The sequence below is a fragment of the Rhamphochromis sp. 'chilingali' genome (genome assembly GCF_963969265.1).
Source record: "Rhamphochromis sp. 'chilingali' genome assembly, chromosome: 5".
Lineage (NCBI taxonomy): Eukaryota > Metazoa > Chordata > Actinopteri > Cichliformes > Cichlidae > Rhamphochromis > Rhamphochromis sp. 'chilingali'.
In genome coordinates, this window is record NC_137932.1 from 39,631,132 (window position 1) to 39,646,581 (window position 15,450).

The 15,450-nt window shown below is 45.7% G+C and overlaps 1 protein-coding gene across 1 annotated transcript; it reads left to right on the forward strand.

Moving 5' to 3' along the window:
• Nucleotides 1–482: 482 nt before the first annotated feature.
• On the forward strand, nt 483–2,990 carry LOC308397607 (uncharacterized protein; the record flags this gene model as incomplete). The annotated part of the gene is made up of 2 exons (XM_080883579.1): nt 483–2,273; nt 2,352–2,990. The coding sequence occupies one exon, from the start codon at nt 483–485 to the stop codon at nt 2,058–2,060; it is 1,578 nt and encodes a 525-aa protein (XP_080739705.1). The 3' UTR covers nt 2,061–2,273; nt 2,352–2,990.
• Between the last annotated feature and the right edge of the window lie 12,460 nt (nt 2,991–15,450).

The following is a 15,450-nucleotide window of genomic DNA, read 5'->3' on the forward strand; positions in this document are numbered from 1 at the left end:
GTCACGAGGTGGTATCTGCCTTATGTCAACGCCATCTTGTGGTGTCAAAGATCGAGCACTGTTCAAATCTAGAACAACCCTTGGCTGTAGAGTCTCTTGCTGTTGATCCCTCAACAGTTGCGGATGTATTTGGAGAAGACACATTACCATCTATGACAAGCTCTGACTGGTATAAAGCTCAGAGGGATGACCCGGTTGTCTCACGTGTCATTACCTTCGTTGAAAGAGCTCAAAAGCCCAGCTTCAGAGAAACAAACCTTTAAGTTCCTGATGTTAGGCTCCTTCTCAAGGAGTGGAGAAGACTCGAAATGAGAGATGGAGTATTGTACAGGAAATGGACAAATAGAGACAACACTGTATGGCAGTTAGTCCTACCTGAACAGTTCAGAGGGAAAGCGTTGCGTGGAGTGCATGATGAAGTTGGTCATCTTGGTTTTGAACGAGCACTGCATCTTGCCCGTTCCAGATTCTATTGGCCAATGATGACAAAGTCTGTAGAAGAGAAGTGCAGACAGTGTCCACGCTGTGTCAGGAGGAAAGCAGTGCCTCAGAAGGCAGCGCCTCTTGAAAATATTATAGCAACTTACCCGCTTGAACTCGTCTGTATGGACTATTTGTCAGTTGAGCCAGACAACAGAGACACCCGGAACATATTAGTTATCACTGACCATTTTACGAAGTTTGCTGTGGCAGTGCCAACTAAAGATCAGAAGTCCAGGACCATTGCAAAAGCTCTGTGGGAGAACTTCATAGTTCATTATGGGTTTCCCAGTTGTCTACTCAGTGATCAGGGTAGAGACTTTGAATCTCACACAATCAAAGAGCTATGTGCGTTGATAGGAGCAGACAAAATCCGCACTACACCTTATCATCCTCGCGGAAACCTGGTGGAAAGGTTTAACCGGACGCTTCTTGATATGTTGGGTACGTTGGAAGAGGAAGACAAATCTCACTGGAGGGACTTTGTTAAACCCTTAGTTCATGCGTATAACTGCACGAGGAACGACACAACTGGTTTCTCTCCTTATGAACTGATGTTTGGCAGACAACCCCGACTACCCATTGATTTAGTCTTAGGTATCCAACCTGAAAATGCCAACCATAAGTCTCATTCAGAGTATGTGAACAACCTTCGTCAACGTCTGGAGGAGAGCTACACCCTAGCTGCAAAAAACTCCCAGAAGATCGGAGAAAGGAATAAAGTTAGGTTTGACAAGAGGATTAGAGTGGCCGACCTCTGTGCAGGTGACAGGGTTTTGGTTAGGAACATGAGTATCAGAGGTAAACACAAAATCTCAGACAGGTGGGAACAGAAAGTACATGTTGTGGTTAAACGAATCAATGATGGCCCTGTCTATGTTGTGGAACCCGAGTTGGGAGACGGACCAAAACGCACCTTACACAGGGATCTCCTTCTACCGTGTGGGTTCTTACCTGTGGAAGAAATAGCAGGGAGCAGATCTCATGGGTCCTCTAAAGGGAAGAAACTGAGAAACAAAGCCGAAAGAGAAGTACAATCTTCTGATAACCCTGATGGTCAGGAAGATGAGGTATACAGTGATGAGGACGAAGTGTATCCAGCTTTTGTGGTTCCAGAAATAATAACCAGAGGTCCTTTTATCCAGACTGAAAGGCAGGTTATCACACCTCAGCTGTCCACTGGGGATGTGCATTCTAGGTTGCCCCGTGCAGAGCCACAAGACGAGTCACACGCACGAGAAACACCCAGTCATGTTTCTGAACCTGAGCCTTTGTTACACTCAGAAAGCAATGAGGTGACCACATCTCCCATTCCATCTGATGAAGGTCCAGGTTGGGTTGTTATTGACATTCCTGAACAAACAGAACCTGTTGAAATGAATCAAGAAAGCAGCGACACTGCTGAGCAGAGTTCAGAGCCAGAGACAGTAGAGTTGCGGCGTTCTGGGAGAGAGAGACGCCAACCTCGTAAACTAACTTATGATGAGTTAGGTGAGCCTTTAATTTTGGCTCTCAGTTCCTTTTTGTCAGAGTTTCGCAATTGTATTCTCTCAGAGCACTTTCCTTCACACACCTGTTAAGTCAAGTGTGCATGCAGAGACTCATGCACTTTAGAGGGGGAGTGTGTAACCCAGATCATTGTTTGAGTATGGGATTTCTGATTATTTGTGGTCACTGAACGCACCACTGTGCCGTGCGCATAGCCACTCTCTAGTCCAGCTACAGAGTTTTTCCTTCCGTTCATCCGATGAGGCGCATGCTGCTCTCGTGCCCTCTACGAGCTGGAAATTCGGGTACAGTAGACATTTGAGTTGCTGTAAATAGTTTTAAAAACCTTTATATGTGAAGCTAATGATTTAATATGTTGTTAGGAAAAAGTCTTGTAGCGGTTACAAACGTGAAGCGGAGCTGAGTCCGACAGCATTCGCCATTACACGAACTCCTCTGGCTGGTTTGTTTGCCCTTTTGGTGCCCTGGATCCTACTGGATGAACTGCCTTGTGGAAGTCCTCATCTGATGACTCTGCCGAACCGTCCTGGCAAATAGATGGTCGTTGCTGCTTGCTGGATGCTATTATTGGATGCTACACCGTTCCAACAGAGCGGTAGGAACAATTCAAAGGGCCCCAACGATGCGCTTTATTTTTCCCTGAGCTCAGGTGATTTTCTTTTGGCCAAAGGACCTTAAAGGATACATATTTGTTTTTATTTATTTATTTTATTTTTCTTATGACACTGAGTGGAAAGACACTACAAAAAAAAGGGGTTTATTATTTAAAATTGTGTCTAATAAATGTGTTTATGTTAAGTAAGTGTGGTGTCCATTGTGTGCTGGAAGCCTTATTGTTCCTGTGGTGGAGCAGCTACTACCAATCTCCTTTACGAAACTAGCTTCTGACAGGATATAGATATTTGGGATACATTTGATTTCTTGTAACCTATTTTTAGAGAAACTGTGATTCTGGGTTAAACATCGGGGTGAAATTGATGACACCGACACCTAGTGAACTGCCCAAGGTCAACAGTCCTGATTTCCACGCATTAAAGGTTTGGCGTAAGTACAGATTGCGTTACACTATCATCTGAATCAAAACGAAACCCTGCTGCAATCAGAAATTAATGAATATTATCAATGTAATCAAGGTGACTGTCACGGTCTGGCTGGCAGACCGTGGGGAGATGGGGAAATAGGACCCAAACGCCAGACTCTTCAGTGCAACAGTGTTTATTTACAAGGTGGTGAAGTAAACAACAATAAATCCCCAGTTTCCCAGACTCCCGTGTAGTGTCTTCTTCCCAAAAGTCCCCGTGTAGTGCTCTCTGCCCCAGTGTCCCTGCACTCCCCGTGCTCACTGCTCCTTCTCGTCCCACACTCCTCCTGAGGGGAAAACAATAGAGGCAGCCGTTAACACTTATCCCAGCAGGCATACACTCACACTTGACTTGTTTGAAGACTGACGTGTAGTCAAACGCAATAATCCAGCGTCGGTGGAAGCTCCATCGCTCATCTAAATAGCTCCCCCGACGAGCCCAGATGAGGAGCAGGTGTGCGGCCAGGACTTCGGGTGTGGCCAGCCCTCAAGTTAGACCACGCCCCCAGGGCTGAAGGTGCCTGTAACTTGGCCACAGCAGAAAGGCAAAACACACACACACACACATACCTGCCTACATACAGATGTGCATAGGGGCAGTGCAGACAACACACCAAATAATAATAATAATAATAATAATAACAACAATAACAATAATAGTCACAGTCCCCACTGCCCACGGACCCCGAGTCCCCAGAGCCGGGTCCGTGACAGTACCCCCCCTCTAAGGGTCGGCTCCCGACGACCCAAAACACAACAGAAACCACAACCCAACCACCCCAGGGCGGGCGGCGGGGGGGAAACAGGACGGAGGGCCGGAAAACCCCAGTTCAAAAGTCCAACCACTGCCATGGTGGCAGCAACAGTTCTTGCGGCCGACCCAGTGGACCGCAAGCAGGCAAAACCCGCTATGGGTCAGGCAGTGGTGGGAAAACCGTTCGGGCGGCCTACCTCCAACCCCGTGGTGGGAGCAGAACGCTTCAGGCGGCCTGCCACGGATACGGTGGCGACGGCGTCGCAGTTCCGGCGGGCGGCCACGGGTCCGGTGGCGGCGGCATTGTAGCTCCCGCCTCAGCACAACCCATGATTCTCGATGTACCGGCCGGGCTGCAGGACGTGGCGGCCGGGCTGCAGGACGTGGCGGCCGGGCTGCTGGACGTGGCGGCCGGGCTGCTGGACGTGGCGGCCCCTCCAGCACGCCGACCTCCAGCTCTGGCTCAGCGGATCCCTCCGGACCTCCGAGCTCCTCCGGTGGCAGCGCGGGCTCACCAGGCTCGCTGAGCTCCTCTGCTGGCAACGCCGGTCCCTCCGGCTCGTTGAGGTCCGCCAGCAGCGGTGCGGGCTTCTCAGTGGGTGGCTCGCTGAGCTGCTCCAGCTCACAGTGCTCCTCCGGCATTAGCTCGCTGGGCTCCCCCGGCTCACTGTGCTCCTTCGGCATGCCGAGCTCCTCCAGCATTAGCTCGCTGAGCACCTCCGGCTCGCTGAGCACCTCCGGCTCGCTGAGCTCCACAGCTGGCGACGCGGGCTCCCCCCGCTCACTGAGCTCCTGCTCGGGCAGCGCGAGCTCCACCTGCGGCTCCCGCTCGCTGAGCTCCTGCTCGGGCAGCGCGAGCTCCTCCTGCGACTCCCGCTCGCCGAGCTCCAGCTCCGGCTCGTTGAGCTCCTCCAGCAGCGGCGCTGGCCCCCCAGCTGGCTCGCTGAGCTCCTCCGGCTCGCTGAGCTCCTCCGGCTGCGGCGCGGGATCCCCATGCACGCTGAGCCGGTCACCTAGCGGTGACGATGGCGACATGGCAGCAGCAGGCGGTGGATGTGGTGGCAGAGCAGTGGATGTGGAAGGTGGAACAGATGATGACTGACCGACTAGCTGGGCAGCTAATTGAAGTGAGGGTGATATGTCCAACATGAAGGGTGGAGAGGAAAACAATGTTACCGCTGGCTCAGCAATTTCCAGGGGGCCAGAGGCAACTGAGGCCTCCAGTTCAGCCTCTGGGGAAGCCCTGGGGAGAATCTCAGCCTCCCGATTGTCTGTAGTGGCAGGCTCATGTTCTAGCACTGGGTCCGCGGCTCCTCGTACGGTCAGTCCAGAGTCAGCTGGTTCTTCCCAAACCACAGGAGTGAGGTGAGCTTCGGTTTGACGAGGATGACGCCGGTGCCGTCTCTTTCGTGTTGGCGGGGCAAAGGAACCTGTCCCCTGTTCATCTGTGACTGGATTAGTTAAAATGACAGGGTCCGGTTTACTCACTGTGGTGACCAGCACTGTCGGTCTTTGGTCTGCTGACACAGAGGTCATTGAAGAAGTGAGAGGAGATGGAGTAGGGCGCCGTCCTCCTTGCAGTGGAGGGTCCAATAGGTGAGCAGCAAGCGGCGGTGGGAAAACCTTCCGCCTATTAAGAAAAAACCAGGCAGCGAGGGCTGCCAGGGAGGCAGCCGCATCCTCCTTGCCTGGACAGCCTAAACCAAACAGTTCAAAGCTAGAGCTAGCCCTCAACACAGTTACAATTTGAATTAGTTTTGCAATGTCCAGAAAGCTCATGGAACAGGTGGTTGAAGACAGGAAGGCATCAAAAAATATGACCTGCATGTGTCTCTGATGTGGATCCGCCGCCTGGATAATGCTCCGACAGTATTTCCAGAGCTGGGCGAGCAATTCCTCCTGTGAGACGGTCCTTGAGTCCGCTGGGCCCATAATGGCTGGATTATTCTGTCACGGTCTGGCTGGCAGACCGTGGGGAGATGGGGAAATAGGACCCAAACGCCAGACTCTTCAGTGCAACAGTGTTTATTTACAAGGTGGTGAAGTAAACAACAATAAATCCCCAGTTTCCCAGACTCCCGTGTAGTGTCTTCTTCCCAAAAGTCCCCGTGTAGTGCTCTCTGCCCCAGTGTCCCTGCACTCCCCGTGCTCACTGCTCCTTCTCGTCCCACACTCCTCCTGAGGGGAAAACAATAGAGGCAGCCGTTAACACTTATCCCAGCAGGCATACACTCACACTTGACTTGTTTGAAGACTGACGTGTAGTCAAACGCAATAATCCAGCGTCGGTGGAAGCTCCATCACTCATCTAAATAGCTCCCCCGACGAGCCCAGATGAGGAGCAGGTGTGCGGCCAGGACTTCGGGTGTGGCCAGCCCTCAAGTTAGACCACGCCCCCAGGGCTGAAGGTGCCTGTAACTTGGCCACAGCAGAAAGGCAAAACACACACACACACACATACCTGCCTACATACAGATGTGCATAGGGGCAGTGCAGACAACACACCAAATAATAATAATAATAATAATAACAACAATAACAATAATAGTCACAGTCCCCACTGCCCACGGACCCCGAGTCCCCAGAGCCGGGTCCGTGACAGTGACGGTCGAGTGGGAGGTATTTTGAGCCTCAACACAAAGAGAAGTTGTGTTTTAAAACTTTGACAATATTCAGACATTTTATTGTTACCATGCCTGGTGACATTACCTTTGGATATAAGAGAAATTAATTAATACCCAGGAAATTTAATTGAATATTTATTTGACCATCCTTGGGTTTCCTGTGTGCACACACTGATAAACTACACAAGGAGAAACTGGCAAGTGTGTGGCCACTGAGTCTGGTAGAGTGAAGAACATAATCTTATTAGTTGTTATCATTTTAATTAGAATTTATGCAAGTGTTTCCATTTTCCGCAATGTCTTCTGTCCTTTCCTTTAGTTTCACTGACTAATATCTTTTAAATGAGCTTTATTGAGAGGGAAGAACCACCCACACACACACCCATTGTTTGTAAAGTCTTCATCGCTGTTTTTTTGGCTACTGACCTCCATGTGGTCATGTGAGGATCACAGAGGCAGATGTAGGAGTTTTCCTCTGTAGGCACGGGTTCTTGGCTTTGATCACATCTACGAATTAATGTGCCAGGGGAGCTGTCAGCTTCAACAGGGGGCACTGTGGATGTTCTCCCAACGTCTGCCGTGCCACAGTTAAAGGGTATCTAATCAAAGGGAATCACTCCAACCATCGTGCTCCCAATCACCGCTAATTACTGGTCCGTGACTCAATTAGGTGAGTGATTAATGGCTTTCCAGAGAGCCGTGGAAGGATTCAATTACAAACAACACACAGCAGCAAAACACTGTTCACCTCGTCTCTGCTAGCAGTCAGGATTGAAATTAAGCTGATCTTAGTAATAAAAAATTAATTAATTAAAAAAAAAACTAAAAAACACGCATTTTTGTTTTTATTGCAACTTTTAGAGTAGTTTTGATACTCTGGTACTGCTTCACAGTTAAATCTTCTTTCTATAAAAGTAAACACTCATACAATATGTTCCACCAGCCACAGGCTCCAATGAACTACAGTATATATTGGAATGAACTGGCAACATGCCTCAAGGAACGATCCAGGGGAGTCTGGTGTATTTTCATCCGAGGAGAGGTTTTGGATTAAACAATCTATGATAAAGCAAACGTCTCAGTAAGCCAAATCTCTGTCTGCGCGCCTCCCTGGTCTTCACCCCTGTGTATCAAACAAAGTGACATTTGAGAGAGTGCAGAGAAGCAGAGTGGGCAGATGAAGGGAGGTGCTGGGAATAAGAGAGCAGGGAGGTAGCCACAGAGACATGTGGCTGGAGGAGATGGATTTTGTTGAATTTTTCTCTCAGGAAATCACACAAATACCTTCAATGCAGGCATATGAAAAAAATTGAAACCTGTTATGTATTAGTCTGATATTAAACAAATGTCATCTATTTTTATCTCTGTGCTCCGCTAAAGGAGGTCAGCGCTAGTCTGAAACGCTACTGAAACCCATCAAAGTTTCCACGTGTGTACATTATAGCGCTTTCGGCGTAAACGCCTGCCGACTCTTTGTCTTTGTCTTTAAAAGGTCTGTTTGCAGATTACTATGAGCTAGATGTTTTGGTCACTAGCGGGTTGTGCTGTGTTCGGTGAAAGAGAATTAAGTGGCGCTTTAGCCCGTGTTAGTGTCACTGATATCACCTCAGGCTAGCTTGTGGAAGGTGAGTGACAGTGACACGAATATTCTGACATATTCTAATAATCTGACACTTAAATTCATTTCATTTATAATGACTGTAAGATGAACACGACAGAGCTAATTTGGATTTTCCGTGCCCTGTGGAATCCTTTCTTTATGGCTTTTGTTTCCGAAAGGGGTTTTTGAATGACAGTTCTTTTCCCCTTTTTCACACTTGAGTTCCCCACTTATCCAGAATTTATTAAAAACATTTCAACAACTGAAGCGTGCAAAAACCCATTGCAAATTTTGACTTGTTCTGTGAACTCGCACGATTCGTGTCATGTCTCATACAAAGTATGTCCCAGTTTTATGGCTGCTTTTTTGCTCTGTTTTTCTAGCCCTTCCCATCACTATATATACCTGTTAGCATCATTATTATACAGACTGCCCAGCTTTTATTAAATGTAAAATGTAAATGCTGCTTCCGTTTTTTTTCCTCCATTCAGCTCTCCACCAAGTTTCATGAAATTGAGCCTGGTTTTCGTTTTAAATTATCTTGCTGACAAACTAAAAAGTGGAGCTAAAAACACAAAAAGCGCCCACATTATTCCTCTTACACTCCATTCATGAAACAAGAATCTCAGGAAGTTTTTCTTAAAAAGGGAAGTATTAGTAGATGGAAAATACAGTCGTGTAATCCTCAAGGAAGACAGAAGAATGCTCGACACTGATGAAATGTACTTCCTTCAACGTTTACTCTTAATACCTTTGTTTAAACATGATAAAATATTAAGACTAGGTAGCTCATATATTAAATATTCTTTCTGTATTTTATTCTTTAAACTTATAATTATATTAAACTAATGTTATTTATGATGTGATTATATGAGTCACTTAACTGAAATATTTGGACATATGGATGTATTAATGAAACATGAATAATAACCCAGTTTCGTTAAAGAGCTGGTTGTGTTATTCCAACATACAGTACTGTGCAAATATCTGAAGCCACTTCCCACTTTTTAAGTGGTCTTGAGCATTAGTTTTCCAGGCTTCCAAGTTGCATCCGGCCCTTCAGTTGATCCATGTACTGTTTTCTGAAGCCTCATTAACAAATGGTCTCAGGAGAGGGGTGGCTGTCAAGAAGCCATTCTTAAGGAAGGGAAACAGGGAGTAAAGAGTGAGGTACGCCAAATTACTCAAGAACTGGACTAAAACTCAGTGCCGACAGGTCTTATGGAGTGATGAATCCAAATTTGAAAGTGTTGGTTCAAACTGTTGTCATCAGAATGCACAGAGGACTTCAGGAGGCACAACATTGAGTGTATACAGCCTTTTGGAAAACATGATGGAGATTTGGGTCTTCATTTCAGCCAGTGGTGTTGGAGAGCTTAACAAAATTGATTAAATTAATGACTCAGAAAAGCACTGAAACATACACGGCTGTAACAATTTCCCATTCTCCTACCAAAATATAGAGAAATGAGGGGTGGGCCTTAAGACTTGTGCATGTAGTGTATTGTTTTGATTTTGCCATATAGTACAGACTAACACCGGCCTCGACATGCAATTAGTTGGAAATGCATAGAAATCCCATGTGATATTTGGCTGAAGGGATGCACAGTGGGATGCAACACAGCAATGGACCGAGTGTGCAGTTTCACTTAGTGGTGTTTACAGAGCTGCCTCTTATGCAGTGGGCGCTGTCAGTGCAAGACAAATGGCCATCAAAATGAGAAGAAATAGTATTTTACAGCAGAGAAACACAACAATACTGTGTGCTTGGTTATCTTAGCAGTTGTTGCTGTCTTATTCCAATCTTTATATGATTCTGCCCTGCACACCTCCACCGTCCTCACAGAATGCAATAACTCTGGAGCAGCACAGAGTAGCAGGACTGCTTATCATTAAACTACAGCCAGAAAGATTTCTCCCTTATTCTGTCTCAGTCTATTTGTTTTTTCATGCTTAGACGTTCCTGTCTACCTATCTCGAGAAATATTAACAAATCTCTATTTGTGTCAGTTTTGAGAGGGAGGGGAAAAAGCTTTAAACTCTGACCAACCTGTAACAAACACAAATCCCATCATAAGCTAAAAATCAAGAGCTGAGCACTGTGGAGCGACAGAATAACAGGTACGCGGATGCTTGAAACCGTAACAGTTATATGAGGTGCCAAATGACGCAGGGACACACACACACTGAAAGCCATCAGTCATAAAATGTACCCCTTTCCTTCTCCTGTGTTTATTTATCCTGTGTTCTCTCCCTTTTTTTCAACCACGCATGCCCTGCCAGAAAATGCTCTTTGGTAACACAGTGTCTAATTTGACAAACGGGTCATTGAAATATTGCTTTGAAAGAAAAAAGGATCACACGGAACAGACAGAGAGGAAGACATAAAAAGAAAGGAAAGTTGCAGTGATATAAGTTTGGTGTATCTGATGGTACATTATTGCAGAGAACACATCAACACCAGCAAACGCAAGCAAATCTCAGCCTGCAGATCCTCGCCCATTCCAAGTCTTTCTTTTACCATAGAATAAGCACATTAATCTAAATCACTACTAAGTCCAACATTTAATCTAAGAAGAAATCCACATGTGACATTTCTCCTTCTTTTCGTACAAGAAAAATACTTAAGAGTCAACAGAAAGTATCTGGGAGTCTATAGCCTCCCACCAGGTGACCTTTTAGAGCGATGGAATGAAAGTACAGCATGAATGGCGCAATATCTTTTGGGTCAGAAAATCCAGGCCTGGGCTTTCTCCTCTTGATTTCCAGTCACCCACTCTCCCTCCATTTACCCCATCTGCTAAGGATGTACGTGTATCTGTACAGGCTCTGGCTTAGCCTGATTTATGGCTAAGCTTATATAGAAGAGTATCAGATGGATAGCCCGCATGTGTTCTTTATTTATAGCCAACACAAATGAAAAGTGAGCTCATCCTCTCCATCTCGGTTTCTCCCTCCTTGCTAACTTTCTCTCACCCTGTAGTTGTACAACCACCTTTCCATTTCTTACAGAGAGGCATCTGGAAAGAGTTATGGTCACCACTCAGCCACAAGAAAGACAAGTGTCTGCCCGAAAGGACCACGTTGATTTCGTAAAGACACTGAGAACGAGGAGCGCTGTGGGTGTCCTTAAGACAGTGTCCACTGATGTTCTAAATACCTATATATATATTTTGTTGTGACCCTCTGTGATTAAGGTGAGGAAGAAAACTGTGTTCTGTTCACCAAACAATCCTCATTATTACTCGCTAACCTGGTGTCCAGATTTTATAATAACTTCTTGTCAAGTGAGGACATGCCACGTCTTCATTTGTATATTTGCATGTGTTGTTTGACAGTTGCAATTCTTTATCAATTCCCAACAGTGTTTTCCTGGAATTCTCTTCCTTTGATAATTCTGGCTGCGAAACAGATCAAGTTTGAATAATATAACAGGCTTCACCAAGGCGTGCAATAGTCACAACCAGCTGCTTTAGCGCAAAGCAGGCAACGTGTCTATTAACAACTACTATACTAATTATTCAGGCTTTGAATGAGGGACGGAACATGGGAGAGTAAGTGTAAAGTAGCGCTTTTCTGCAGATACGACATAGTGAAGCATCAAGGTAGGCTGCAGGAATTTTACTTTTCCACAGGGATGCCTTTTTTTTCTTTAGAGAGATGCCTACTGTTTGATAAGAGAAACTAAATTGCAGTACTAAATTAATTAAGATCTTGCAAAATGATTACTGGATTAGTCTGGCATTAATTGAAAAAGCTGATGAAGACCATATATCACAGAGATTAGAGGCATCTGAGCCTCTTGTGTTCAAGGCAACAATATCAGGAGGACATTTTTATAATAATAATAATAATAATAAAAAACAACCCGTCAGTGATGGCCCAGACTGAATCATTTATCGCATCTATTAAAATCAGTATTATGTGACTTTTTTTCAAAGTTGTCAGATTATAAAAAACAAATATGCCGACAGCTTGAAGGGCTGTGTAAATTACTCGCTGGTCATATTCGTTTTCTTTGCATGTTCACACCCTGTCTTCCACACGCATACTCTAAAAATAGAAACAAACAGGTTCTGTCTTCCACAGCTATCCTTTTGAGCTATTTTAGGGGCTTTTCCAGCTAAGCAGACTAACACTTCAAATGTAACACCCTCAGACTCACAACGAGAAGCAGGAGGAAGCAGCAGTATCATTGCCGTGGGGTTAGCAGGCTGCAGCTTTCTTCTCTCCCCCCTCCGAGCACAAACTCTTCGTCCCTCCCCGGCATCCACCAGGCGAGATCACTACCTTGTGTATTACTGAAGGCAAAGGCTGCTGCAGTATTAACAAGGGAGATGCCCTCCGTGAGCCTAGCAGGCAAGTCTGCTTGTCTCCTCAGCCTTCAGGCTTGAGACATCCAATAAAGGTAATCCTCAGTCAACAGTGTGCATAGTTGAGTTGAGTTTAGTGTCTTTTGGCAGACATGGAAGGTGTACTGACAGGAAGGTATGGATCCAACCAAGATGAGGCCATTGTTTATCTTGCAAGAGGTTCGAGTCTTGTGCTGCAGGGAAGTGTTTGTGAAAGAAGAGCATGAAGAAGATGTCTGTGCATGTAAACCTCCTGCAGGAGCACAAAGCTTTTCTCAGTCTTATCAGTTTACCATTCCCTCTTTCTCCTTGACTGTATATATAAGGAAGTGCATGTACATATGGTTTTGGAAGAAAGAGGTTATTCGGCTGTTTACACTGTGTGTATATTTGTGCTTGTAAGCAGCAGGATCCAGGTGGAAGCCAGATAGCCGGGGCCATCACTCACACCAACAGTGAGTCTTCGACTTTGCTGAGCCCTTACTCTGAGATAAGGTTTTGGAACCCTTTGGCTCTGCAGCCTGATCAATCTGCAGATTTACAGCCACCACTGCAGCACACTGATGAAGCATAAGAGCAGTAAATTCCACTCCCCTCATAGAAAACTGTGCTCTCTATCTCTCTCTCACTCGCTCTCATGTATTGATGTAACACCCTTGAAATCTTTTCTTTCTAGTTTCAGTAGAATAACTAGTGAGTGGCTGATCTTAATCAGCGGCGACTTGTTCCACTCTGTGTTTCTGTTCACATTACTCTTTCTCCACACATTTGCTGTACATCTAATACTTCCCAGAATTTGCACAATTTCTCATTTATATCCCTTAATGTCAGGGCCGATCTGTCTGGAACTCAGCAAGACTCCGTTTAGCCCTCTGAGAAGATTGTAAGAAATTTTTTCCTGATGTGAATATTCAGTGATCATCGCAGCTAAAATGGCAGGAGTCGTGCTTCTTGTATCCAGAATTTTATCTCTTCTCAAGTTCCTTATATATCTTTTTGATGCTCTGGTTTTGAGTTTTTGTTCGATTTCTTGCTTAATTTGGGGTCCTTTCCCCCTTACTACCAACACTAAAAACAAATTTGATCTTCCATATGTGATTCAGCACCTGATCTTGATGCCTCCTGAGCACATACCACTAGAGGTTTTGAGGGCACCTGCCAGGATACCCATGGACAGTCCCAGAATGCTCAGGACAGATTATATATCTCAGCTGGCAAAGCCTTGGGATCCCCTAGGAGGAGGTAGAAAGCATTTCTGGGGAGAGGGGCATCTTGACTAACTCGCTTAGCCTGTAGCCACCCCAACCCCATGTCCACCAAGCACCAATCAGGTGCTGGTAGCAAGGCTGAAAATGCCTCTCCCTTGGGCTGTTACTTGAGACACGATCGAGTCTCCTGAGTCTTAAAGGCACAGAGGTGACGAAGCAAGTACAAAGCCTGGATCCTTTCTCCTGCATAGTGAATGGGGTTGAGGGGGTGGGGCATGGGGTTGCTGGGTGAAAGGATAAAGAGGGGCTTAATGGCAACCTGCCTAACCTCCTGACCCTACTTTGTTGGAAAGCAGGAACCAAGGGTACCTGACTAAGACTCCATTCAGGGAAAATAAAAGCACAAAGCTTGGATATCCGACATGTGGTTCAAATTCCTCCAATCTTTGCAAGGACTTGGTGAAGGCCCTTGTCAAAGATACACAAAGAAGTATTTTTTTTGTGTTGCTTTTACTGCTGCATTTGCGAACTCCTTAATAGTTGCAACAAGGATAGAACTTTTTTTCCCCGTCTGTTAAAAAAGTCTTCAGGGAAAGCAAAAATAATTCAGTAACCATCACTGTAGTGACTTCCAAACCAGCGCTCTGGTTCTTTCTCTCTTTCTCTAGTTCAGTGTTTCCTTAAACGTCTGGCAACTGTAGACAGCATTTTCATGAATTTTATGTACAAAGTTACTAATATGAGGGAGTCGCAGCAGGTGGAGGGTGGGATCATTACTTCTGTTAAGGCTGACATCTGAGGCTCGGAACAGGATAAAAACACTCTGATCTCCTTCCCACATGCTCTGCAGCCTTCAGCAGCCAGATTCTTCCTGACACTGGATCAAACAACTTCTGCATCCCTAGTATCAGTGTCTGCTCATTTACTATCATCATGAGCATCCTTCCTTATTATGCTCAAAACTTTGGAGAAATAAAAAATTGTCCCTATTTGTTCATTTCCTGCTTGTTGAGTGCATCAGCTGGCGATTGCAGACATTCCTAGGTTAGTAGAGTGAAAGGACAGAAGTTCCCAGGGTCTCCACTCCCAGCACATTTTGCTTTACACCTTTTGCACCATAGGGGGAGCCATGACCTCATGTTCCTGCTTTTTCCCATTCTTGCTCTGCAACACTCTTTTAAAGCTTGTGTTACTCTGCTTCCCTGTGTTATACTGACTGTATAACCACAGCATTCAGAAATAGAACTCACTTTGATCAAGTGCAATGCATCTTGCTGTGACCTAGTAGGACAGATGGGCAGCAAAATACAGTAGGTAATGATACTTGATTTATATGCTTTTGCCTCCACAATGGGCCTTAGTGGCTGAGTAATAGGCATCACTGTTTGTCAATTTTACTGCTGCTCAATGGAAACTGAAATATGTGGTATCTTGCTGGAACAGAGTAGGGAGAAGCAATATACAACCTTCGTCTCTGTAGCTTACTGCGGCTGAAAAAACAACCACAATTGAAGGCATATCTTAGAAGCCGGTGGCAATATAAACAGAAATAAACATCTGATCTATTCTGAAGGAAGCAAAAGTTTCACTGCTTTATGACTTTTCAAGATCACTTTCTAGACTGCAGGTAATGCACTGATTTTGCATCTTTTACACTTGTGTTTGGAGGTGATGTATACCTTGACCCAAACATTATACATGGAAGCGGAGTGACACACTTCTTGGCCTCGGTGACATTAAAGTTACTGGCAGGATGTCGGCGGTTGTTTGCAGACCTTCATGCAAAGCCAACTGCTGGGCCTGAGGCTAAGTGCATCTGCATGTCTTTGATGATCTGCTTCG